The 26,586-nt window shown below is 41.8% G+C and overlaps 1 protein-coding gene across 1 annotated transcript in view; it reads left to right on the top strand.

Annotated features, from left to right (window-relative positions):
- Positions 1–26,586, top strand: part of LOC142209170 (uncharacterized) — a 302,576-nt gene that overhangs the window by 183,558 nt on the left and 92,432 nt on the right. Inside the window, exon 2 of the mRNA XM_075278101.1 lies at positions 17,700–17,846. Within this exon, the coding sequence (XP_075134202.1) occupies positions 17,759–17,846 (88 nt within the window). The 5' untranslated portion in view covers positions 17,700–17,758. The remainder of the gene's footprint in view (positions 1–17,699; positions 17,847–26,586) is intronic.

Genomic DNA, 26,586 nt, shown 5'->3' with positions numbered 1-26,586 from the left:
CATGGCCAGCTCTGCTATATCTCGGGTGTAGCAGAGCTCAGCACATGGCCAGCTCTGCTACATATCAGGTGTAGAAGAGCTGTGCGCTAAAAACTGCTACATCTTAGATCGGACCACAATGGAGACTGCTGTGGACCGACTTAGACTCTGCCTCCTCGCAGACGAGCCTCCGGCAGAACCAGCATTGATTGGCTGAATGCTGTACACTGTATAGCATTCGGCCAATCAATGCTGGTCAATGCATTCCTATGGGAAAAAAGTCAGCTCCTGCATATCGCAAGCTGACAGGGATCCTGACGAGATATTGGCGTAATACAGGTACTTGGGCATGTTAGATGCCCCCAGGCATGCTTCCCCTGCTGTCCCAGTTGCATTCCAGGGTGTTGGCCTCATTTCCTGGGGTGTGATAGTGGACTTGGTGACTCTCCTGAGTTGAAGTCTGGCTTCCCCGGAAATGAAGCATTTTTCCCCATAGACTATAATGGGGTTCAATATTAGTTCGAATAGCTGAATAATGAGGGGCTATTCGAAACGAATCTCGAATATTTCACTGTTCGCTCATCTCTAATTCCTATGAATCCTAAGAGTATTCTACACTCTGTTTTATAGATAGGTTCCTAGGAGTTCTAAGAATATTCTACACTATGTTTTGTAGATAGGTTCCTAGGAGTCCTAAGAGTATGCTACACTATGTTTTGTAGATAGGTTCCTAGGAGTCCTAAGAGTATTCTACACTATGTTTTATAGATAGGTTCCTAGGAGTTCTAAGAATATTCTACACTATGTTTTATAGATACGTTTCTAGGAAGCCTAGGCTATTCTACACTGTTTTCCACTACTTTAAGTTGTGGTTCACACCAAGTTTATTCAACCCAAAACAAAACTTGGCCCCAAAATACACAAAGCCGAAACAAATCTTGTAAAGTTCGACCATCTCTACTTACCATTTTTTAAAGGGGTTGTCTTAAATAAAAATACCTGCATTCAGTAGGGGAGCTATAGAAATTAAAATGCACTTGGAACCAAAATCTACATCGGGAAAACTGTGTCAGGAAAGAGGTGTTAGTTAGGGTAAGTTCACACAGGGTTTCTTGGTCCAGAACCTGAGGTGGAGGCCACCTCAGGTTCCAGACCAAAAAAATCGGGTATCCGCGACTGAATGACGGTGCACTGCATTGGCATCCAGTCGTGCACTCCGCTCCAGATTAGGCCAAATGAATAGGGAGTTTCTTCAGGCCGAATCGTGAGGCGAATCCGCCTGAAGAATGAGCATCTTGCTTCTTTTTCCTGGAGCCGGGACAAACCAACTCCCGGGAAAAAAGAACTGACCGGCTCCCATTGATTGCAATGGGAGCTGTCTTTTTGGTCAGGCTTTTGAGGCAGATATGGCCTTAAAATCCTGACCAATAAACTCCGTGTGAACTTACCCTTATAATAAATATGTCAGGACGAGGTCTCTTCTTTTCAGCCCACTCTGATCTCTGATTTGCTTAAGGTGGAGAGCGAGGCATAGAATGGGGCCACGCACCAAATGTGCACCCATTATAACACATCTACACCACAAAGCTGCCATAGATTTGTTGTTACATTTTCCTCTTTTGACTTTGTAGCTTGTCCAGCAAGAACATCGCTCATTTCTAATCTCTAGGAAAATCCCTTAATATTTTTTTTCACTTGTAGGTGGAGCTATTACTGCAGTTTTCATAAGGTCATGCCTGGATGAAAGTTATTGCGGCTTCACGGGCAGTATGAGCAATAGGCAAGGACGCATATGGACATCAATGTCATGTTGTTACACTGACGACTGTACCCCGGCTATTCCTACCGGTAAGTCATCCACTTTGTTATATTTCATGTTTGCCTTTTTGTACACATCCCTGGGATCCCATATAATACCTGGGAAAAGAACAGAGCATACCACAATTTATGTTACACATTTTTTTTTCTTTTATTCTTTTTTTTAAGTATGAAACATGATGGATCCATTAATGGAGCCTATTCCTATTTTAAGAAAATCAACTATTGATTAAGTGGATTGATGGACCATGTTGTTGAGTGTCATAGAGGTTGATAAAATCCCAAAAGTAGAATCACAAATGTACAAAAAAAAAGTTCCATTTTTTATTTTGTCAGTTAACAAAACTAAGTGAATGAAAGTGAAAAAGAGACCCCTAAATACCATAACCTTTACCATTTGGAGTGGAAGTGATCCTATTGTCCCCACAGATATATCCTTAATCTCAACATCATCCAGTCTGTTTTGGATTAAATGAAGAGATGGAATGATTGAAGCAAATCTACATCCATAGTTCAGTCTAGAATAGAGTGGTTTAATGCAGGTGTGTCGTTAATTCAATAGTTGGTGTTGCCTCAACTCTGGGAGTGTGAGGGTGAGGGATGGTTCACACTAGCGCTTGTATTCCGTCCGCAAGGAGTCCGCATGGAAACCCCCTGAACGGAATACCAACGCTAATGCAAGTGCTGTGCAGTTAAGCACACGGAGCCCATAGACTATAATGGGCTCCGTGTGCTTGCACGCCCTGCCCACACAATTCATTTGTGCGGGCAGTGTGTGGCAAGCACACAGAGCCCATTATAGTCTATGAGCTCCATGTGCTTTGCAAGCACATCGCTTGCGATTGCATTCCTACCGGGGGGGTCTCCATGCAGACTCCTTGCGGACGGAATACGAGCGCTACTGTGAACCAACCCTTAGGCTGCTTTTACACAGAGTAACGCTGGGCTCATTCAGACGTGTAAACACGAAATTCACTTCAATGGTTGCCGGCTTAAGCATGCTACCCATTGATATCAATGGGAGGCTTTTTTACCTATTGCTTTCAATGTGATACGCGCGTATCACATGTAAATAAATTGGTTAAAAAGCCGCCCATTGGAATCAATGGGAAGCGCTCAGGTCTTTTTTTCTGGGAGCCATTTGTTTCGGCTCCCAGAAAAAAGAAGTGACATGCTCATTCTTCAGCCGGATTCGCCTTAGCAAATCCGCCTGAAGTCACTCCATCCTTCTGACTAGGCCCATTCATTGGGCCTAATCCAGAGCAGAGTGCATGACTGCGTGCCGGTGCACTGCACCAGCATCCAGTTGCAGCGACCCGTATTTTGGACTGGAACCTGAGGCGGCCTCCGCTTCAGGTTCCGGTCCAAAAAATCCTATTTGAACTTACCTTTAGGCTGCATTCACACTGAGTTTTTTTGGTCAGGAATTTGGTCAGGAAACTGACTCAAATTCGTTCTCCTAAAAATGCCTCACCATGGGGTTATATGCACTGCACCGTCATCCAGTCGTGTACTCTGCTCCGGATTAGGCCCAATGAATGGACCTAGTCCAGAGGAGGGAATGTCTTCAGGCTGATTTGCGAGGCGAATCCACCTGAAGAATGAGCATGTTGCTTCTTTTTTCCAGACCAGCTCCCATTGATTTCAATAGTAGTTGTCTTTTTGGTTAGGATTTTGAAGCCAAATTTGCCTCAAAAACCTATGTGTGAATTCAGCCATACAAATATATCATTAATATAAATAGAATACATCATGAAAAACAAAAGCACCACAATGTGCAAATTAATGTGTTTTGGTCACCTTTGCTTTCCATAAAAAATTATCAATGCAAAGGTAAGAAATAGCATATGGTGACTCCAAGGCCAGCTCTCTACTCTCATGAAATAGTGCTTTATTCAGTAATAGTGGTAAAACATGAAAAATAATATAAATATAGTAATGCAATAATTGTAATGACATGGGTGGAAAAAAAAAGCCATGCCATCTTCAATTCAGAAAGGACGCCATAAAAACAATACAATACAAATACAATACAATATCCAAAAGCAGCCCATTCATTTCTATGGGGAGTGCACGTATGCCGGCTCCCATAGAAAGCAATGGGATCTGTTTTAAACGCGGCTGATTTGGAATGTTTACGTGTTCAGAATCATCCAGCGTAAACTCCGTGTAAAGGGCCCTTACATTGTTCTCTCTTTCTCTTGCTTGTTTCCAGTTCCAGATGTAAGCAATATCCCCAATGGAGTGGTCTGTCCATCCTGCACATCTGCTGACCCTAGTGGATGTACTCCTACAGATACTGTCACATGCACAGGGGATGAGGATACATGTGCTCTCCAGACAGCAGAAATAACAGGTACCAAAGATACTTCCCTTGTCTCACTAAGATTGAACCTTCCTTTAGATACTTCTGAGCACTTTTCTCTTCACTAAATGTTTTTGTGATATCAGTAACAATAACCTGAAATATTGACAGTCGTAAACCATAAAAAATATTGAAATGTTGGCCCTCCCTTTATTTCTTTTTTTTAATGAAAATTTGTAAAAAAAAAAAATTTTTATAAACGGTTATTAATTTGTTAATACATTATTGGATTATTATTGAATTGCATGTCCAGTCAATGGAACCATAAAATAGCTATAAAAAATGAAAATACATAGCAAGGGGTTAAGGAAAAAGAAAGTAGCAGTATACATAATGCAATGCTTTTTTTTTTTTTTTTCTCTTCATTGTTATATTCCAAAATCTTTGCTCATGCATCCTTTGAGGGCTTGATTTTTGCAGGCTGCAATATAACCCATTTGTATTTTTAATGGGTTCACATGGAATTTTTTGGCCCAGATTTTGACGCTGAATCTGCATCAAAATCTGGATCAAAAAACCGCCTGCCATTGAATTCTATGGGAGCCGAGTATTTCCTTGTTCCACGAGCGTTTTTTCCCCGCTCGCGAAAAAAAGAAGCAACCTGCCCTATCTTGATGCAAATTCTGTGGTGGAAACCGCCATGGCATCTGTGTCAAGAAAATCCCTCCAGACTAGGCCCATTTATTTGGGCCTAATCTGGAGCAGAAAGCTTCAACTGTCATGGCTTCCAACAGCAAAATCCGCCAGCCGCGGCAGGCAGATTTTGGTCTGGATTCTGACGTGGCTACCCACGTCAAAATCTTGACCTAAAAACTACATGTGAACGCAACATTAGACTGATAGAAATAGTATTAAATCTTGTCTCTAGCAGGATCCACTAGATGATTAAAGATGGCAGACTTTTGGATCTCCATTAGGCTACAAAACTCTACGACAACCCATTGGCACCCTGCAGTGGTTTTGTGGAGATGCCGGAGACCGTGTCACAGGCAAAATCGTTAGATGCTACTTTTGCTATTCACAGCAGCATATAAGGAGTTAAATGGTTGCAATTAGTGCTATTTCCATCTTCATGTAAATTTTTAACCATAGATTTCAGAAGACGTCTCAAGCAACGTATGTATAACTTGACTCATTTCATAAGCAAATAGTAACAAAAAAGGCATTGAGTCACGTGGAGGTGACAAACTGTTTTAATCACATAAGTTTGTCTGCAATTTTTTTGTCATACAACACATATGCGTGTAGCAATAGACTTAAAATTTTCACCCCAAAATAGCAACAAAACATATATACAGTGAGTAACAAATTGTACTGTTAAACAGTAACATTTAGCAACAGAAATGGCTTTGAATTATTATTGAATTACAGCTTGTCCCACAAAATACAAGCCCTTATATTGTTAATGGAAGAGTTCTCAAAAAATATTATGAAGAAACAAAAAAAAAAAAAAAAGAAGGAAACAGATGAAAAATTGTTACATTTATACAAAACATGCTTTTCTGATTGTTCCATCCCCAAAGCCACAACTTATTTTGTTGCCACTTGAGAGCTTTTTTTTTGTAGTACGATTTCCATCCTATGGATACGTTGACTTTCATACAGATTAACCTCAAAATCAACTGCAAATTTCCCCTCACATCTCCCTTGCTGGTGCAGGACTTGCAGATTCCGCAACAGATTCTGCAGTGTTAATTTTGTTAAGAAATTAAATCCCTTAAACTTTATTTTTCCGCTTGTACATATTCTGTGTGAACATACCCTTAAACTGCCAGATATACTATTATATGTTGCCTAATTGGACAAAGATGAATTGATAATATTCATTAGGTCCCTTCTCCTTTATGGCAATCCACTGGCACCCAGTGATGGTTTTGAGGGGGTGTTGATGGGTAAGGAGACAGTGTCTCATACAAACTCCTAAAATGCTACTTTTTCTATTGACGGCAGCACATAATGGGTTAAATGGCTACAATCAACAATGTCATTTTTAGATCTGAGGACAAAGCCACCATCATTATGTTTGTTTTTCTCTTTTCTTTCTGACAATATATGAGGTCTAATACAGTACTGAACATTCTTATGTCCATTTTGCAGGATCCGATTCAGCTGCATTTTCCATTCGGGGATGTGCAACACAATCGCTCTGTAATGTCAGCAGCCAGGTCATAGGTGTTTCAGGTTCATCAGTTGAATTCAACTTTGACTGCTCAACAGGTACACAAAGTGTCCATAAAGTCATCCTGACCTCAGCCATTGTGTCTTCAAATTCTTCTTCTAGATGTTATTACAGGGGGAACTAATAGATTCCTGTATATTCTTAGAAAGATACAGGAGCTCATTCTGCCCTAAGGAGTATGATTGTAAAAAATAAAATGGCTCCTAGTGCTGCCCTCTGTGGGGCAGGACCATGAGGGGGCAGATTAGGCAGGGGCAGGGGTAGATGAGGGGGCAGGGCTTTGGTTGGGCAGATGTGGGGGCTTAATATAATTTATTTAGGAACAGGACGTGAGCAGCAAATTAGACACCTAGTTGCAGAAAATTTAGAGTTTAGGTAGAAAACAGCAGCATTCGTAATTAAAGTGCATTATATTTTGGTCCAGAATCACATGCTCTATTAAATGAGACTAATGTCCAGATTCACTGTTGTGGTTATGACTAGACACTGGCGTAGATATGGCACATCTTTTTTGCAGTGATGCACATCTTTGGCTTAATATAGAACATCTACGTGTGGAATCTCAGGAAAAGGGGCATCAAATAAATACTTCCCAAAATGCCAAAATAGTGAAGAAAATCTTTTGCAAAAAGTAAGCCAACAAAAAGATGGTATAAATGAAGTCTAGTCAGTCTAACAATATGTCTAATTTAGTATCGAATATCAGACATTTTGATAAATCTGGAGAATTTTCAGACTGTCTAAGTTTGCACTGCTTAAATGTTCTTAAATATTGGCCTAAATTGTCTAAACAGTATCCTCAGTATAGAGATGATAATTTAGTATGACGTGATATGGGATCACATGTGTTATTCACACCTTTACCTGAGACTGCAGTGATTCCCTGTAGTGGTGAGTAGGTGCACTGTATGTAGAATGATAATACTCACATCTATGTAATACATTACTATTCATTTCATTAATCCCAGATGGTCTCATTGTAGCAAAAATACATTTCTGGAGCAGATTAACCCTTTGATATGTAACCCTGATAACAATATAATGTGCAGTGTAATAAGTGATACATGTGCCGATTGTGTCATATCTTTATAGGTCTCTCATGTACACAGTGCATGTCCGATACTTCATCATCATGCACAGGCAGCAGCGTAACTTGTCCTTCAGGCTCTGTATGTGGATCCATATACACACAAGCAATCATTGGTGAGTTATATGATTTTATTATGATTAATTTCTTAGTACTAGAGATGAGCAAAACTGGTTCATAATGAGCTAGATTTGTTACCAGAGATGGGCGAACCTCTCAAGATTAAATTTCTGGTTTGGTTGGTTCAGGTCCCAGGTTTGAATTGTATCTGAAATTTGCTTAATCATAGTGTAGAATACTCTTAGGACTCCTAGGAACCTATCTATAAAACATAGTGTAGAATACTCTTAGGGCTCCTAGGAACCTATCTATAAAACTATCTATAATTCACTGAGTTTAAAGTAATAAATAAAGTAACTAATTTCACAGAAGGTGACCTCCAAATAGGGGAGCAGTAGTATAACAAAATAAATTAAAACTTCAGTTTTATTGTGATGCTTAAAAGGATACAAAGAAACTTGGATTAATAACAAAATCACTGCGGCTGTGCAAACCGCCCGAATAGCACCATTGAGGGAAGAGTACAAGACCTCCTATATCATGCTTGTCCTATCCAAATCGGGCAGCTTATCTCCCTCAACCAACATAAAGTGTGGGTGCGTACTTGTTAGCTGTATATACAGTACACAACTCCAACAGATCCAACAAATTGTCTTACTGTATTCGACCAGCTCCCCCTCCCCTGAGGCTACTGGCCTAACGCCACAACAACTGTTGTCATCCAGCTCATCAAAAAGAGGAGGAAGACTGCTCTGACTAGGAGAAATATATTTATCAGCAGTGGTCACATCACTACTTGAGATCTGTACCAGTGAAGAAGATGAAAGAGACAGGGTTGAGCTCATAAAGGCCCTGCAATAAATTGTGTTTTGAAAGAGGAGGAGGAACATACAAAATCCTTACTCAAAATCTCATCAATTTCAGATGTAATATCCTCCTGTGACTGTGATCATATGACTGTGAGATAAGTAATCAAAAATCTTATACTTATTCTCAATTAATACAACGAGAAGTAATGTTTCAGTTGCCATCCACATTTTTATTGTTAGTACTTGCATGAGTGTTTCCTTCTCCTACTTATTTTGCCTCTTCTCTGCTGTGTTTTTATAATTAATAATTTTACTGCACACTGCTTAATTATAACAGCCATTGGCTATTAGACTAGAAAAGTATAAGTAAACTCTTTATTATGTAGACAGATCAAACTGCTCTATTATATAACATACTGTAATTTTAGACTTGGAACAAAACGGTAAAAATGCCCCTGGTCTGTTTCCCAATGAATAAACACATTTAAACAAGCGTTAAAATAGCCAATTCATACACAGCCAAGCACATAGCTGCTTCGTACTTCAGCCACTTGTACACAGCCAAGCATACCCTCCTTGACCTGTGATGTTTCCACCCGGAATTCAACCCTTCTTCTGTTGGATCGACTATATGAACAGAGAAAAGCCATAGACAATTTCTTGATGATACAAGCAGACACACTTACTCCCCTGTGTAACTTTAACATTAGCCAGTGGCAGCTCATGCGTGACATCTGCCGTTTTCTCGCTCCCTTTGAGGAGGCAATTTAGTTAGTCAGTCGCCAGGACTATGGAATGAACCCGGTAAAATCCATCCCTATGGGGGAATTCTCCGTACAAAAAGAGTTTGCACCAGGGAGGAGGATTTTACATGTCATGCAACCAAGACGCTCAATAGGTTACGAAAGAGAAGGTACCCAGAATGGACCCTTAAAAGAGCTCAAAAATTGATTAAAGAAAGGTCAAGAAAATCATTATTAGAGTACAATAATAAGGATACCACAATTAACAATAACGTAACCTTTTCTACTGCATATAGACCTCAGTACACTGTTATCTCCCTATATTATAAAAATGAATTTCTGTCTGTCTGTCTGTCTGTCTGTCTGTCTGTGCTCTAATGCGAACCAAACGGCTGGACCGATCTTCACCAAATTTGGTACAGAGATACTTCAGGTATCCGGGAAGGTTTAAGACGAGACTCCAACTCACTCGGACGTACCGTTGCTGAGATACAGCATTCCAAACACAGTGCCCCCCCCCCTTAGCCAATACAAACCTGCAAGTCTTTCACTCATATTCCAACTGCAATACACATGGTCACTCCACATGCACAATACAACACTGATATCCAAACTGAGATACAAGCATCAGAGGATTAGATACACAGATCAGCAAACAGTATCACACTCCAGAAGATTAGATACACGCGTCTGCACACAGTCCCACAAACCAGAGGATTAAATACGCACTTCTGCACACAGTTCCACACACTGAAGGATTTGATACGTGCGTCTGCACACAGTTCCACATGCCGAAGGATTAGATACACGTGTCTGCACAAAGTACCACACCCCAGGGGATTGGATACATGCGTCTGCACACAGTCCCACAAACCAGAGGATTACATACGCGCTTCTGCACACAGTTCCACACACTGAAGGATTTGATACGTGCATCTGCACACAGTTCCACATGCCGAAGGATTAGATACACACATCTGCACAAATTACCACACCCCGGGGGATTGGATACATGCGTCTGCACACAGTACCACATGCCAAAGGATTGGATACACGCATCTGCACACAGTTCCACGCACCAGGGCATAAGATTTGCACCTCTGCACACAGTACCACATGTCGTCGGATTAGATACGCGCGTCTACACACAGTTCCACACTCCAGAGGATTAGATACGCGCATCTGCAGACAGTTGTACACGCCATAGGATTAGATACACGTGTCTACACACAGTTCCACACACCAGATCATAAGATATGCACATCTGCACACAGTACCACATGCCGCAGGATTAGATATGTGTGTCTACACACAGTTCCCCACATGCTGTAGGATTAGATACGCGCCTCTTCACACAATACCACACAGGGGAGGATTAGATACGTGTGTCTGCACACAGTACCACACTTTGGAGGATTAGATACATGCCTCTGCACACAGTACCACAAGTCAGAGAATTAGATGTGCGTCTTAGCACACAGTACCACACGGGGGAGGATTAGATACGCTCATCTGCACATAGTACCACATGCCAGAGGATTAGATACGCGCATCTGCACACAGTACCACACAGGAGAGGATTAGATACGCACATCTGCACACAGTACCACATGCCAGAGGATTAGATACACACAGCTGCACACAGCTCCACACGCAATAGGATTAGATACACGCCTCTTCACACAATACCACACAGGGGAGGATTAGATACGTGTGCCTGAATACAGTACCACACTTTGGAGGATTAGATACATGCCTCTGCACACAGTACCACAAGCCAGATAATTAGATACGCGTCTCAGCACACAGTACCACACAGGGATGATTAGATACGTGCGTCTGCATACAGTACCCCACGCCAGAGGATTAGATATACGCGTCTGCACACAGTAACACATGCCGTAGGATTAGATACGTGCGTCTACACACAGTTCCACACGCCGCAGGATCAGATACGTGCCTCTTAACACAATACCACACAGGTGAGGATTAGATACGTGTGTCTGCACACAGTACCACAAGCCAGAGAATTAGATACATGTCTAAGCACACAGTACAACACGGGGAGGATTAGATACGCGCGTCTGCACAAAGTACCACATGCCTCAGGATTAGATATGTGCCTCTTCACACAATACCACACAGGGCAGGATTAGATACGTGTGTCTGCACACAGTACCACAAGCCAGAGAATTAGATACGCGTCTCAGCACTCAGTACCACAAGCCAGAGGATTAGATACGCGCATCTGCACACAGTACCACATGCCGTAGGATTAGATACACGCATCTACACGCAGTTACACACGCCATAGGATTAGATACGCGCCTTTTCACACAATACCACACAAGGGAGGATTAGATACGCACATCTGCACACAGTTCCACACACCAGAGGATTAGATAAGCACATCTGCACACAGTACCACATGCCGTAGGATTAGATACACGCGTCTGCTTACAGTTCCACATGCCAGACGATGAGATACGCACGTCTTCACACAGTTGTACACGCTATAGGATTAGATACATGCATCTGCATACAGTACCACATGCTGTAGGATTAGATACGCGTGTCTACACACAGTTCCACACGCCGTAGGATTAGATACGTGCCTCTTCACACAGTACCACACTTTGGAGGATTAGATACATGCCTCTGCACACAGTACCACATGCCAGATAATTAGATACGTGTCTTAGCACACAGTACCACACTGGGGAGGATTAGATACGCGCATCTGCACACAGTACCTCACGCCAGAGGATTAGATACACCTGTCTGCACACGGTACCACAATGCCAGAAGATTAGATATGCGCATCTGCACATAGTACCACATGCCGTAAGATTAGATATGCACGTCTGCACACAGTTTCACTTACTGGAGGATTAGATACGTGCCTCTTCACACAATGTCACACAGGGGAGGATTAGATACACACATCTGCACACAGTACCACACGCCGGAGGATTAGATATGTGCATCTGCAAACAGTACCACACCAACAAGGATTAGATACTTGAGTCTAAACACAGTACTACACGGGGAAGGATTAGATACAGCTTTACTCCAGGTATCCATAACAACTGATCACAGGTTTTTCACTGATATCCAAAATGAGATACACACAATCACATGACGCTTATGGACTTACACAGAAACCACATACAAAATACACCAGTGCAAAATTGGGCATTTCTTATGGGGCCACTACACACACATAAAATGTAATATACCCGTGCGAAGCCAGGTCCTCCCTCTAGTTAGAATTATAAAAAACAACTTCTCTATCTTGGGCACAGACCCAATCTTGAAAAAAAAGAATGGATAAGGGGGTACGTTTTGTAGCTAAGAAGGGTAGAACGTTGGGGGACCTTCTCTCACCAGGTCTGTTTGTCATTAAGCCAGAACTTAGTCTTATTGACTCACAAGTTAAAGGGGCTCTATCAGCAAAATCATGCTGATAGAGCCCCACATATGCGTGGATAGCCTTTAAAAAGGCTATTCAGGCACCATAAAAGTTATATTAAACTACCCCCCAGTTTTAAAGTAATACCCTAAAAAAGAATGTGATCTACTTACGCATCGTGCACGATGGGCGGGCATTCAGGATCCGCCGTCTTCTTCATCCACGCCTCCTCTTCCTTCGATGTCCTCGGGTCCCGTCCTCCTCTGGCGCTCGCGAACTGACATTGATAAAAAAAAAAAATGGCCTGGGCGCATGTGCAGTAGCATGTGGCTTCTACTGCGCATGCGCCCAGGCCATTTTTTTTTTTTGTTATATTGTGAGCCCCACATAGAGCTCACAATGTACATTTTTCCCTATCAGTATGTCTTTTTTTGGAATATGGGATGGAAATCCATGCAAACACGGGGAGAACATACAAACTCCTTGCAGATGGTTTTTTTTTTTTTGTCCTTGGTGGGATTTGAACACCAGGACTCCAGCACTGCAAGGCTGCAGTGCTAACCACTGAGCCACCGTGTGGCCCCTATTTTTGTTTTTTTATTTTTTATCAATGTCAGTTCACGAGCGCCGGAGGAAGATGAGAGCTGAGGACATCGGAGGAATAGGAGGTGTGGATGAAGAAGACGGCGGACCCTGAATGCCGGCCCATCGTGCACGATGGGTAAGTAGATAACATTCTTTTTTAGGGTATTACTTTAAAACTGGGGGGTAGTTTAATATAACATTTATGGTGCCTGAATAGCCTTTTTAAAGGCTATTCACGCATATGTGGGGCTCTATCAGCATGATTTTGCTGATAGAGCCCCTTTAAGGATTTTGTGAGATTTGGAATGACCCGATGTGCAGTTTACAGATACACGAAGAGAACCTTGATTGGAGATAGTTACAAGTCAGATGTCAAAGTAGATCTTGTTAGGACTGTGCGGCAGCCGCGGCCGAGGGGTCGGGTCGCAGCCCGTCCCTCTGCGGTAGTGGCTTGCCGCTTGTCACTCACTCCTTGTTGCCAGCAGTTTGGCTTAGCAAGGGTTAAGCCCTTTTGCAGCCGGAGGGCATGGTCAGGCTGTGACTGACACTCGTGTCAACCAATGACCTCCGCCTTGGCCTGACTGAAGTGTACCGCCCTTCCTCTTTTTAAGGAGGGAGGTTTCTCAGCCCGTTGCCCTAGTATCATTTCACAAATGCACTGCATGTGCTCAGGTCAGCTAGCTTAGTTAGAATTTGGTTAGAAATTCTTAGATTTAGTTAGGAATTTATTACTGAAACTTTATTTGTTAGCTACCTGTGGTGTGCCTCAGGTTGTCACTGAATGCACACTATTTATTTGCAGTCTTGCTCAGGAGTGCTGTCTAGACTGGTTTCCTTGAGTGGCTGCTCTGGGCTACACAGGCCTCTGTGATTATACAGAGCAAACTCAGTTGCTGTAGTGGGACTGCCAGACCTTATTCACACCAGGGTGTTCCTGTGGTTCAGAGTCCAGTAGGGCTCCACAGGGTTTTGTTTTTTTGTTTGTTTGTTTTTTAATAAACCCAGCTGACTGTAACAGATCTGCACGCATGCATGAATTGCAATTCCCATTACATAATCTACAATATTAAATGTTCATCTTGCAGTCTGGACTATATTGGTTGTACGATCAGTCCATTAACGACCTGAATATCGGAACATATTTCCGATGTCAAATTCCCAACTGATAGTATGTCAGGGGCAACATGCCATTTTTCCATCATACTCAACGCTGACATTTCTTCATTACAATTCTATGGATTGGAGTTAATAAAAAAAAACAATCCAAGGAGGAGATTGAAGGAAAATGCTTCTCAAAAGAGAAGCATTTTGGATTCTTAAATTTAATAGCAGGACCCCGGAAGGTATGAATATCAAGGCGGATTTAACATATATCTGCTGAGTGAATCTGACTCATGGGTCATTTAGAATTGTTGTATGTTATCCTATCCTACTCCTATCCTATCCTCCTACTAATATAATATATATATAATATATAATAATATTAGAAATGTGAAAGTTTGGATGTTTGTGTCTGGATGTTTGTGTGTCAATCATGCAAAAACGGCTGAACGGATTTGAATTAAATTTGGTACATAGATAGATTGTAACCTCGAATAACATATAGGCTACTTTTTATCTCGGTAAATGACATGGCTTCATGACTTATGAATTTTTGTTCACATACTATATTACACTGCTCTTATCTCACCTTCTGAGAAAGTCAGGGCTGTTATCTCTCTGTAAGCACACACTAACTATGTGTGTATACACATTTGCATATTATCTGATCTGCTCAAGTGCAGACCTTTAATCCAAATTGTCAGTTTGCCAATTTTCAACACGCCTGGAAAAAGTTAATCTAATTTGTTGCAAATGACGACAACTGTGAAGAAAGCCAGAAGTCAACAGAGTTCACCTCAAGCGCAACTGAGGAGGATCATTGATGCCAACAACACATGCATTATATGGCTATGGTGTCGCAGCGAGCTGCTGAGATGCCCGAACAATCACGGGCACAGTGCGAGGAACGCATTCAGCGGCAGGCCAGCTTGACAGCTGCAGAAACGCTGGAGCAGGCGGATCATCAACACCAACAACACGTTCATTATATGATGTTCCAGCAAGGTGCTGAGATGCTGGAACAATCACAGGCACAGTGCAAGAAACAAGTTCAATGGCAGGCCAATTTGAGAGCTGCCAAAACGCCAGAGCATGTGGATCATCAACAACACGCTCATAATACGGCATCCCAGCGAGCTGCTGGGCATAATCACAGGCACAGCACGAGGTACGCATTCAGCGGCAGGCCAGCTTGACGGCTGTCAAAACGCTGCAGCAGGCAGATCATCAACACCAACAACATGCTCATTATATGGCATCACAGTGAGCTGCTGAGATGTCCAAACAATCACAGGCACATCGCGAGGATCGCGTTCAGTGGCAGGCCAGCTTGACAGCTGTAGAAACGCTGCAGTAGGCGAATCATCAACACCAACAACATGCTCATTATATGGAGTCCCAGTGAGCTGCTGAGATGCTGGAACAATCACAGGCACGGTGTGAGGAACAAGGTCAGCAGCAGGACAGCTTGCGAGCTGCCAAAATGCCGGAGCAGGCAAACCATCAACAGCAGCAATTTGCTGAATACCGGCAGATCATCAATGGCAGCAACCCACAGACGAAGTGGCGGTCAGAAGCTAGTCAACCGTGACAATCCGCTGGACTCCTGGGCAGCAAAACTGGATTTATGCAGCAGGGGCCATAGCAACTGGGTGACTGTATGTGCTCCTCCACTCTGCCACTACGTCTCTGTATGGCCTCATAAGGCTATTGCAACCTCCAGACTCTGCCACTGGGTAACTGTAGGGCCTCCTCATGCTACTGACACCTCCCCACTCTTCCACTGAGTCACTGTATGGCCTCATAAGGCTACTGAAACCTCCTTACTCTGCCACTGGGTCATTGTATGGCCCGATCATGCTACTGAGACTTCCCACACTGCCACTGGGTCACTGTATGTCCTCATAAGGCTACTGCAACATTTTCACTCTTTCACTGGGTCACTGTAGGGCCTCATAAGGTTGCTGCAGCCTCCGCACTCTTCCACTGGTCACTGCATGTCCTCATAAGGCTGTTACAACCTCCACACTCTGCCACTGGCTCACTGTAGGGCCTCCTCACACTACTGACGCCTCCCCACTCTGCAATTGAGTCATTCTATGACCTCATAATGTTATTACAATCTCCACACTCTGCCACTACTGGTATGGCCTCCTCACGCTACTGCCACCTCCCCACTCTGCCACTGAGTCATTGTATGTCCTCATAAGGCTACTGCAACTGCCATACTCTGCCACTGGATCATTGTAGGGCCTCGTAAGGATACTGCACCCTCCAGACTCTGCCACTGGGTCACTGTAAGACCTCCTCACACTACTGACACCTCCACACACTGCCACTGGGTCACTGTTGTTGTGGTCATAATTTACTATATCCTGGATCAGTCAGTCCAAATTAATGAGCATGTTTAAACTACTAATAATGACACAGACACTGAATTTCCGTATCACACCAGCCATGCTTAGCCCGCTTAGCTCAGCTCTGCATTCCTGAGTGTTGTCCATCTCTCATTGGCTTCAGACCTCTGACATACAGCTGGGCACCTCCTTGCTGTAACCTGAAGACTTCTACCACGAGGCATGAAAGACAGGATATAAGCTCCATCTTGGTTGTAAGATCCTTTGTCTCAGAGCTATTTAACCTTATTGTAGGAAAAATTAGTATTTCCATGACATAACATACAATATAAAGTATAAGAATCTTAATTCATGTTCTCAGACTTGACACTGTATTTCCTCATAAGGCTACTGAAACCTCCACACTCTGCCTTTGGGTCATTATATGGCCCCCTCATGCTTCTGCGTGGCCTACACTGACAGCTTTCAGCTGGATGTGCATTTGCACAACCAGCTGAAAGCAGCGATCGCTCACTAACGAAAAATCCTATACCGTGCCAGCAGAGAGAGCTCGGTGTGCCCTCTCTGGCACACGTGCCAAGGTTCGCCATCACCACAGAAGTCAAACTTACTGGCCGATAGTTTCCAGGCTCACTTTTGGCCCCCTTTTTGAAAATTGGTATCACATTTGCTATGCACCAATCCTGTAGAACAGACCCAGTCATTACTTAATCCTTAAATATAAGGATGAGAATGAAGTTTTTGTTTTGTTTTTTATACCTCCTGTGGACCTTAAAATATAATACTATCACTTTTAGTTCAGACAAAACAAATTTAGTTTGAAACAAAACTTGTGTTCATTTAAGATTATCAATTGAGTTTATAGAATAATTACTATATAGATTTACAGTAAAGGGAGTCAGAGCCATAGAGCCCTGTCTTCACCCAAACTGCTGTCCAGACACTGACAGGCTGATGTCTCCCCTCCTCGGTCAGTTGCGCTCTCTGATTCGCTGATAGTGAAGGGCCAGAAGCAGACTGGTCCATGTGCCAAATGTGCGCTACACTATAACACATCTACACCAGAAAGTCGTCATAGATCTGTTGATAAATTCCCGCTATTGTTCTCTACAAGAATTCACATTTGGTAAATTGTCAAGCTTTGTATAGCATGAACAACTCTCATTTCTAAGCCAATCATTTTTTTATTTTATTTCACTTGTAGGTGGAGATATTACTCCAGTTCTCATCAGGTCTTGCCTGAGTTCAGATTATTGCGGATTCATGGGCAGTATGAGCAACAGTCAAGGACGCATATGGGCATCGGTGTCATGTTGTGACACTGACAACTGTACCCCGGCTATTCCTCCCGGTAAGTCATCCACTTTGTTATATTTCATTTTTGCTAATTTCCAAATATACATTTAGTATACCTGGGAAATGAAGTGATATTGGTTAAGATTAGTAACACAGAATACAGTCATTTAGGTCACATTAAAAAAAAAAAAAAAGTAGTAGTAGTATTTTTTAAAGTATGAACACGATGGTTCCTCTAATAGATCCTTTTCAATTTTTTGAGGAAATTAACTATTAAGTAAACTGATGGGCCACCTTGTTGAGTGCCATAGAAGTTAATAGAATCCCAATTGTAGAATCACAAATGTACAAAAAAAAAGTATTATTAATTATAATAAAATTCAATTTACAATACTGTGGGTATGGGAAAAATATTGCAGAGTAAGAATGCTATCAAAATTGTGCTAGTTTATCATTGTCAATTAACAAAAGTAAACCAATGAAAATGGGAAACTGAAACCCCATCACTATTTGGTGTGACCTTTGAAGGAGGAGTCCTGGAAGTGATGATATAGTCTACTCAGATATTTCCCTAATAATAATAACAACATCATCATCAATCATCTGTATTAAATGAAGAAACAGAAGGATTGTTCAAGATCCATAGATCTGTGCTTAGTTCTCCAAGATGGCAGGAACAACCTTCTTGCTGATTTTTGTCAAAAACTGTCTGCAAGTACCAAGAAGAACTGATGGGAGGCAAAGGGCAAAAGTCACACCAAATACAGGTTTGATTTATAGTTGACTTTTTTTCACTTCAAGTTAAATATTGATACCGTATTATTACATTTTAACTATATAGTCGACTCTCAGCAACATAACTGTACTGTAACTGTCATATAGCAGGAACTGGAGCTGTGCCCCCTGTTGAAGTAACCGCAGGAGTCAAAAATATTTAACCATGAATATGCTGTGCAAAAAGTAATCAAGTATCTGGATGTTAAGTGCACAAGATCACCTTCTTTCACCACATTGGATCACCTGTAATGAAATTGTGGGGTCTAAGCATCCATGGCAGCCAGGAGACCAAACAATAACCATCTGGCTGCCCTTCCTAAAACACAGAGAATATACTGTGCTGCAGTACATCATACAGGGGAGCAAAAGATCCCAGGATCTGGCCCCTGGGAAAGAAAATTATATATATTTTTTTTTATTTTTTAAGGAATGATAAATACCAGTAAAATTGTACAGCAGTCAATGCAATAACATGCACCTATGCAAATAGTTCATTAATTACCAGCAAAGATTTTTAAAGAATAACAAACAAAATGAAAGTTAATAATCATTGAAACATTAATCATGTAAACCTAAGATAATAAATATAATACATAAACAAGTTAGGTATCCCTATGTGTGTATAAGTCCTCACCATGCAAAAATTAACCTATTTATCTCATAAGGTGAGCTCCATAAAAAAAAAAAAAAAAAAAGCACCACAATATGCAAATTAATGTGTTTTGGTCACCTTGTTGTCCCATTAAAAAGTAATAAAAAATGATAAGATCAGTCAACAAAAAAGTATTTTAGTAATAGTGATCAAACAGACCCTGCATTTTTGTATTTTTACATGCATTGCCTTGCAGTGAGCACTGTTCACATTGGGATGTGCAGTCTTATCCTTCTTTTGTGTATATATATATGCTAATGCCATACTTTAATTAAAATGCTGGAAAATAAGCCAAGTCAGTTATGATGGAGTGGATACCATAAAAGAAAACCACCAAAAAAAATATTGATAGAATTGTAAAAAAATTTTAAAGCAAATTTCCCCAAAGAATATCAATGCAATGTAATCAAAACATTATATATATCCACATATGGTGACAGCTAAAACTTCTACTCATTGCACAAAGAATAAGCCCTCATATGGCTGGGTCGACACAAAATAAAGTTATGAATTTTGAAAAGCGGATAAAAAGTTGCCTGAGCAATAACAGCTAAGCTTTTTTTTTTTTTTTTTTTTTTCCTCTTCTTAAATGTAGATTGTGAGCCCCACATAGAGATCACAATGTACATTTTTCCCTATCAGTATGTCTTTTTTTTTTTTTTTTTTTTTTTTTTTTTTTAATATGGGATGGAAATCCATGCAAACATGGGGAGAACATACAAACTCCTTGCAGATGGTTTTATGCCCTTGGCAGGATTTGAACACCAGGACTCCAGCGCTGCAAGGCTGCAGTGCTAACCACTGAGCCACCGTGTGGTCCCATACAGCTAAACTAATGTGTTGTTAAGGGCTTAATAAACTAAAAGGTGAATTGAGATAAGATAAGCTATTCCTTTAATAGTCCCACAATGGGGAAATTTCAGTGATACAGTTTCATAGATGGTACAGTAGTATATAACAGGAGAGAAACACATACAAGCTCATGGCAGAGAAATCCTAGGAATCAGAGCAACTAAAAAAGAAAGAAACACAGACACACTGCAGGATCATTTGTTCTCTGTGCGGATTGATGTTAATAATAATAATAATACAGCCGACTTGGTTGTAGGACACGAGGAGGAGGTCACAGCATGTGGATATAACAGGCAGAAATTTTTGCAGAGGTGGGGGACATAGTCAGCTATTATGATAACATGTGGTAGTTCTTGGTAGGTAGTGAGATCTCCTGCTCACAGCTGATAGTTCGGTATCTTGTATCAGCACTATTGTCCATTAACCACAAAAAAAAAAAAATGCCCCAAATGTCCTTCATCACAAGCCTCCTCCTCCTTTCTTCTTACCACAGTGTTCTACTTCCCCAAGGAAGTCAGAGACCATCCAGGTAGACATGGTGCTGCTCTCTTGCCAAGCTTCCATAACTCCTGGGGTAGGTGGGTGATGGTAGGTTTCCAGGCTGTAGCAGAGTCCCACGTGTCCACAGTAAAAGAAAGAAATACCAGTCAGCTGTAGCATCTTCACACATCAGCAATTGACGCCAAAAATCATCTCCTTGAAGAAGAAGTCCACACTTCCATGTAGGTTTCTCTTCCATGCCGCATGGTGAGCCATGCTGTCCTAGCTGGGGGGATGGTAACAGGCACATGTGGAAACCAGCTGAACCAGGTCTTGTCATTGTCCATGCTTTACAATGGAAACAAAAGGAACAAAATACTCCACAGGGTCTTCCATTCGATTTATAGTTGCTAATTCATAGTACTAGATTGCTTGGTTACAGGATTCTTGAAGATACAGAGAAAAAGAGTGAAAAAATAAAGAAAAGTTTGCTCCCAGCTTGGAGCACTGCATCAAGGCAGCCAAGCCCCTCAGGGGGGCGGTGCCAAAAAAAAAAAAAATTATTAACCCTTCTTTTTTTCAAAGCATTCCTACTTGCATCATTTTCCCTCCTTTCTTGTGCAACTTTCACACGACACTGCATATCCCTTAGAAATATAGAACACATTCTCACCAAGGTTTAGTCAGGATCTGATCACCACATGTAAATCAAAGAGACTCTCATTCCTCACTGGTCAAAAGGAAACATGTCACGACAAATGAGTAGCAGCCCAAAGAACTCCCAGCTCCAACCCTGTGGTACTCTATAGACCAGACTTGCTGAGGGAACTTAAATTGAAATTGTGCCCCTGTTCTAAGCTCACATCTGTACTGGATTTCCATTTTTCTATTTTTATAAAAGAAAAATGGAAATCCCAACATCAATAGATTTGATAAATGGTGAACTCCAATGGATCATGAAGACCACATCCACTATAATGGGCTCCATTGATCAAGGTACCTGTCAATGTGACAGAAGAAAAAGTCCTTTGATATGGCAATTGGCGTCAGTCTCGTGGGAGGAGGTTTTGCCTTCTGCTGGATCAACTTGGCAGATTTATAGGTTGGACTTGATGGACTTGTGTCTTTATACATCCTTATTTACTATGTTACTATGTGTGAGAAGCTCAGCACCAACCAAGAAGGTTCATTGGCAAACCCAAGTGATTGTTATTTTAATGTGTTCTAGCCATGGGAAAAACCCTTTAACAAAGAGCAGGATGAAAGTTATGACAGTAATGTCCATGAATCTGAGGGAACACCTCAAGTAACTTTTAGGGGATTCATATTTTTAAAAAGTGGATTCTCAATGTTGAAGCATGAGATCACAATAACTAGAAACTACTGTGCGGACTGCCCTGCAGTACTATGTGTAATGTATAACTGATGTTCTCACTGACATGATCTTATACAGAGAAAACTGTATGGTGAAAGTGTCCTGAAAACAAGTACTTGTATAATTTTTCTGTCTCTATTTTACATTGTTCTCTCTTTCTATTACCTGTTTCCAGTTCCAGATGTAAGCGATATCCCCAATGGAATGGTCTGTCCATCCTGCATATCTGCTGACTCTAGTGGGTGTACTTCCTCGAAAACTATCAGATGCACAGGGGATGAGGATACATGTGTTCTTGAGAAAACAAAAATCACAGGTACCAAAAATACTGATAAGATTGAACCTTCCTTTAGATACTTCTGAGCACTTTTCATTTCACTAGTTTTGTGATATAATAGCCTGAAATATTGACATAAACTTGCTGACAGTAGAGCAGACTGAAAAAATTAAATTACAACTTGTTTCGCAAAAAAAATAAAAATCCCTCATACTATTCTGTCAATGGAACACTAAATAGTTATGAACAATTAAAATGCTTAAGGGTTAAAGGGGTATTTCCATCTCGCTTGTTTCACCAACCTGCATGCTGTGTGCTCTGTTCACTTCCTGGTTTTCTCGGTACATTGGTGGACAGGGTTTCATTTGCTCTGGTTGTAAACACATTAGCACAGTATCAATGGAAGATGTACAATATGAAGCTGATGTAGCAGAGCTGGATTTGTTAGGTAATGAGAATCCCAAACTTACATGCTACAGGAACAAGAGTCATCTTGCAATAAACTCCGTTTTACGTCTGTATTTACATAGAGGTAAAGGACTCCCTATCTCAGCCCTTATCAGCAAAATTCAATCAGCCGACCTGATAACTTGGAGATAAACAGCTCAGAAATACAAGCTGATCCAGAGTACTCAGCTCCCCCTCCCTTCCCGAGAGCAGGGAGCTTATGTCACTTTTCCGGGGTGGAGAGATAAGATACCGTATTTTTCGGACTATAAGACGCACTTTTTTTCCCCCAAATTTCGGAGGAAAATGAGGGTGCGTCTTATAGTCTGAAAGTGGGTTTGCAGCATGGCCGCGCTACTGCCACCGCTGGTTTTCTTCAGCGGCAGTAGCGCGGCAATCCGCAGGCCCCGGCAGCTAAGACAGTCCCCGGCATCTGCTGTAATAGACCGGCAGATGCCGGGGAGTGTCTTAGCTGCCGGGGCCTGCAGATTGCCGCGCTACTGCCACCGCTGGTTTTCTTCAGCGGCAGGAGTGTGACAATCTGCAGGCCCCGGCAGCTAAGACACTCCCCGGCATCCGCCGGTCTATTACAGCAGATGCCGGGGCCTGTCTTAGCTGCCGGGGCCTGCGGATTGCCGCGCTACTGCCGCTGAAGAAAACCAGCGGTGGCAGTAGCACGGCCATGCTGCAAACCCACTGCTCCTCCGCAGGTCCCGACAGTTATTTAGCCCCCCCCCCCCCCCCGGCCTCATACCTTTAGTGATGCAGGCCGGCTCCTGCACGGCGAGGCCGCAGGAGCCGGCCTGTTCCGATGACAGCCGGGAGCCTAATGAAGGCTCCCAGGCCTGTCATAGATACAGTCCTATGAAAAAGTTTGGGCACCCCTATTAATCTTAATCATTTTTAGTTCTAAATATTTTGGTATTTGCAACAGCCATTTCAGTTTGATATATCTAATAACTGATGGACACAGTAATATTTCAGGATTGAAATGAGGTTTATTGTACTAACAGAAAATGCGCTATATGCATTAAACCAAAATTTGACCGGTGCAAAAGTATGGGCACCTCAACAGAAAAGTGACATTAATATTTAGTAGATCCTCCTTTTGCAAAGATAATAGCCTCTAGTCGCTTCCTGTAGCTTTTAATCAGTTCCTGGATCCTGTATAAAGGTATTTTGGACAAACAATTCAAGTTCAGTTAAGTTAGATGGTCGCCGAGCATGGACAGCCCGCTTCAAATCATCCCACAGATGTTCAATGATATTCAGGTCTGGGGACTGGGATGGCCATTCCAGAACATTGTAATTGTTCCTCTGCATGAATGCCTGAGGATTTGGAGCGGTGTTTTGGATCATTGTCTTGCTGAAATATCCATCCCCGGCGTAACTTCAACTTCGTCACTGATTCTTGAACATTATTCTCAAGAATCTGCTGATACTGAGTGGAATCCATGCGACCCTCAACTTTAACAAGATTCCCGATGCCGGCATTGGCCACACAGCCCCAAAGCATGATGGAACCTCCACCAACTTTTACAGTGGGTAGCATGTGTTTTTCTTGGAATGCTGTTTCTTTTTGGACGCCATGCATAACGCCTTTTTTATAACCAAACAACTCAATTTTTGTTTCCAAAATGAAGCTGCCTTGTCCAAATGTGCTTTTTCATACCTCAGGCAACTCTATTTGTGGCGTACGTGCAGAAACGGCTTCTTTCTCATCACTCTCCCATACAGCTTCTATTTGTGCAAAGTGCGCTGTATAGTTGACCGATGCACAGTGACACCATCTGCAGCAAGATGATTCTGCAGCTCTTTGGAGGTGGTCTGTGGATTGTCCTTGACTGTTCTCACCATTCTTCTTCTCTGCCTTTCTGATATTTTTCTTGGCCTGCCACTTCTGGGCTTAACAAGAACTGTCCCTGTGGTCTTCCATTTCCTTACTATGTTCCTCACAGTGGAAACTGACAGGTTAAATCTCTGAGACAGCTTTTTGTATCCTTCCGCTGAACAACTATGTTGAACAATCTGTTTTCAGATCATTTGAGAGTTGTTTTGAGTAGCCCATGATGCCACTCTTCAGAGGAGATTCAAATAGTAGAACAACTTGCAATTGGCCACCTTAAATACCTTTTCTCATGATTGGATACATCTGGCTATGAAGTTCAAAGCTCACTGAGGTTACAAAACCAATTTTGTGCTTCAGTAAGTCAGTAAAAAGTAGTTAGGAGTATTCAAATCAATAAAATGATAAGGGTGCCCATACTTTTGCACCGGTCAAATTTTGGTTTAATGCATATTGCGCATTTTCTGTTAGTACAATAAACCTCATTTCAATCCTGAAATATTACTGTGTCCATCAGTTATTAGATATATCAAACTGAAATGGCTGCTGCAAACACCAAAATATTTAGAACAAAAAATGATTAAGATTAATAGGGGTGCCCAAACTTTTTCATAGGACTGTATATATTACTATCGCGGCTGGTCTATGACCCTCCGCGATAGTAATGTATAGAATCTCCCATAGATGGCAATACACTTGTATTGCCGTCTATGGGACTTGCAATCAAATGATTGCAGGTTCAAGCCCCCTAGGCGGGGGATATTAAAATAGTAAAAAAAAAAAAAAAAAACACAAAAAAAAATATAAAATAAATAAAAGTTCACCTCCTTTCCCTAGAATAAATATAAAAGTATAACATTACTGTGAAACATATACATTAGGTATCCCTGTGTCTGAAAATGCCCGGTCTACACCTGGCCCCACAAAAAAAACGCCCTATACATCCCCGTACAGCTGCAGGGTCACCTGTCAATGTGGCCTTGCAGCTGTTCCAAAACTACAACTCCCATATATTAAATATTTTACCATTTTTTGCCTGAAAATTTTTTTTCCCTATTTTTCTCCTCTAAAACCTGGGTGCGTCTTATAGTCCGAAAAATACGGTAATCCCAGGTTCCTGGTTATGGAAGTACAGTGTAAACAATGAAGTGAAAAAATTAAGATAACAGCCAAACAAAGCAGTTTTGCTGAAGCAGTGTATTTAGTGTGATGTACGGGGGATTCAGAAGCTCTGGTTTCTTTCCAAACAGTCTTTATTGTAGCACACAGGTTTGGTATACAGTTTTGTGCTGCTCAGCATATCAAACAAAGGAAAATAAAATCCTACGCCTCGCCGGTGGCTTACTAAACAAGTTATTCTCTCACTATCCAGGGGGTCAGCCTACTGGGCGTTTCTAAATAATCAAGGGGTACACATACCTGGCACTTTAGCAGTGTCCTCTTTGTCAGAGCCTTCTCACAGACTGGTTGACTGTCAGTATTTCAGTCTCTCTCCAACTAACCAGCATACCTGTGCTATTTACAAAGCCCTGCTGATCTGTTTTAAGTCTGGAGTGGATTGCCCTGCAGGACTGGCCCGAACTTCTACTCCAGTCCGGGACCTAAAAGCTAAATGCCTGCGCATACTGCAACTGTCTTGGGGAAAAATAGCGGTTCTCCCACACTATACCGCTCTCTACTCCACATTAGGAAAAGTCTTAAATACACATAAGCTAGCAGTATGGATGAGATCCTTGAGATGGGACAACCCCTTTAAGGATACATTGACATTATACATAATGTGATTATTTTTTGGTTAGGGATTCTTCATTGTTGCATCCCAAAATCCATAGTTTTTTATTGTTGCATCAAGGTGAATACTAGGTGAAGATGGCAGAGTTATGGAGCTTCATTAGGCCAACCTCCGTCTTGACAACCCATTGGCACCCTGCAAGTGATTTTGTGGAGAGAGGCATTGCTCAGACAAAATATTTAGATGCCGTTTCTGCTATTGGCAGCAGCGTATAAGGAGTTAAATGGTTGCAATCAGTGCTATCACTAAGCACCATATCTGTAACATCTGATGCATAGGCTCATAGTGCCTGTTCAG

This window comes from Leptodactylus fuscus, chromosome 6 (genome assembly GCF_031893055.1).
Source record: "Leptodactylus fuscus isolate aLepFus1 chromosome 6, aLepFus1.hap2, whole genome shotgun sequence".
Lineage (NCBI taxonomy): Eukaryota > Metazoa > Chordata > Amphibia > Anura > Leptodactylidae > Leptodactylus > Leptodactylus fuscus.
This window is presented reverse-complemented; position numbering and strand designations above follow the sequence as displayed.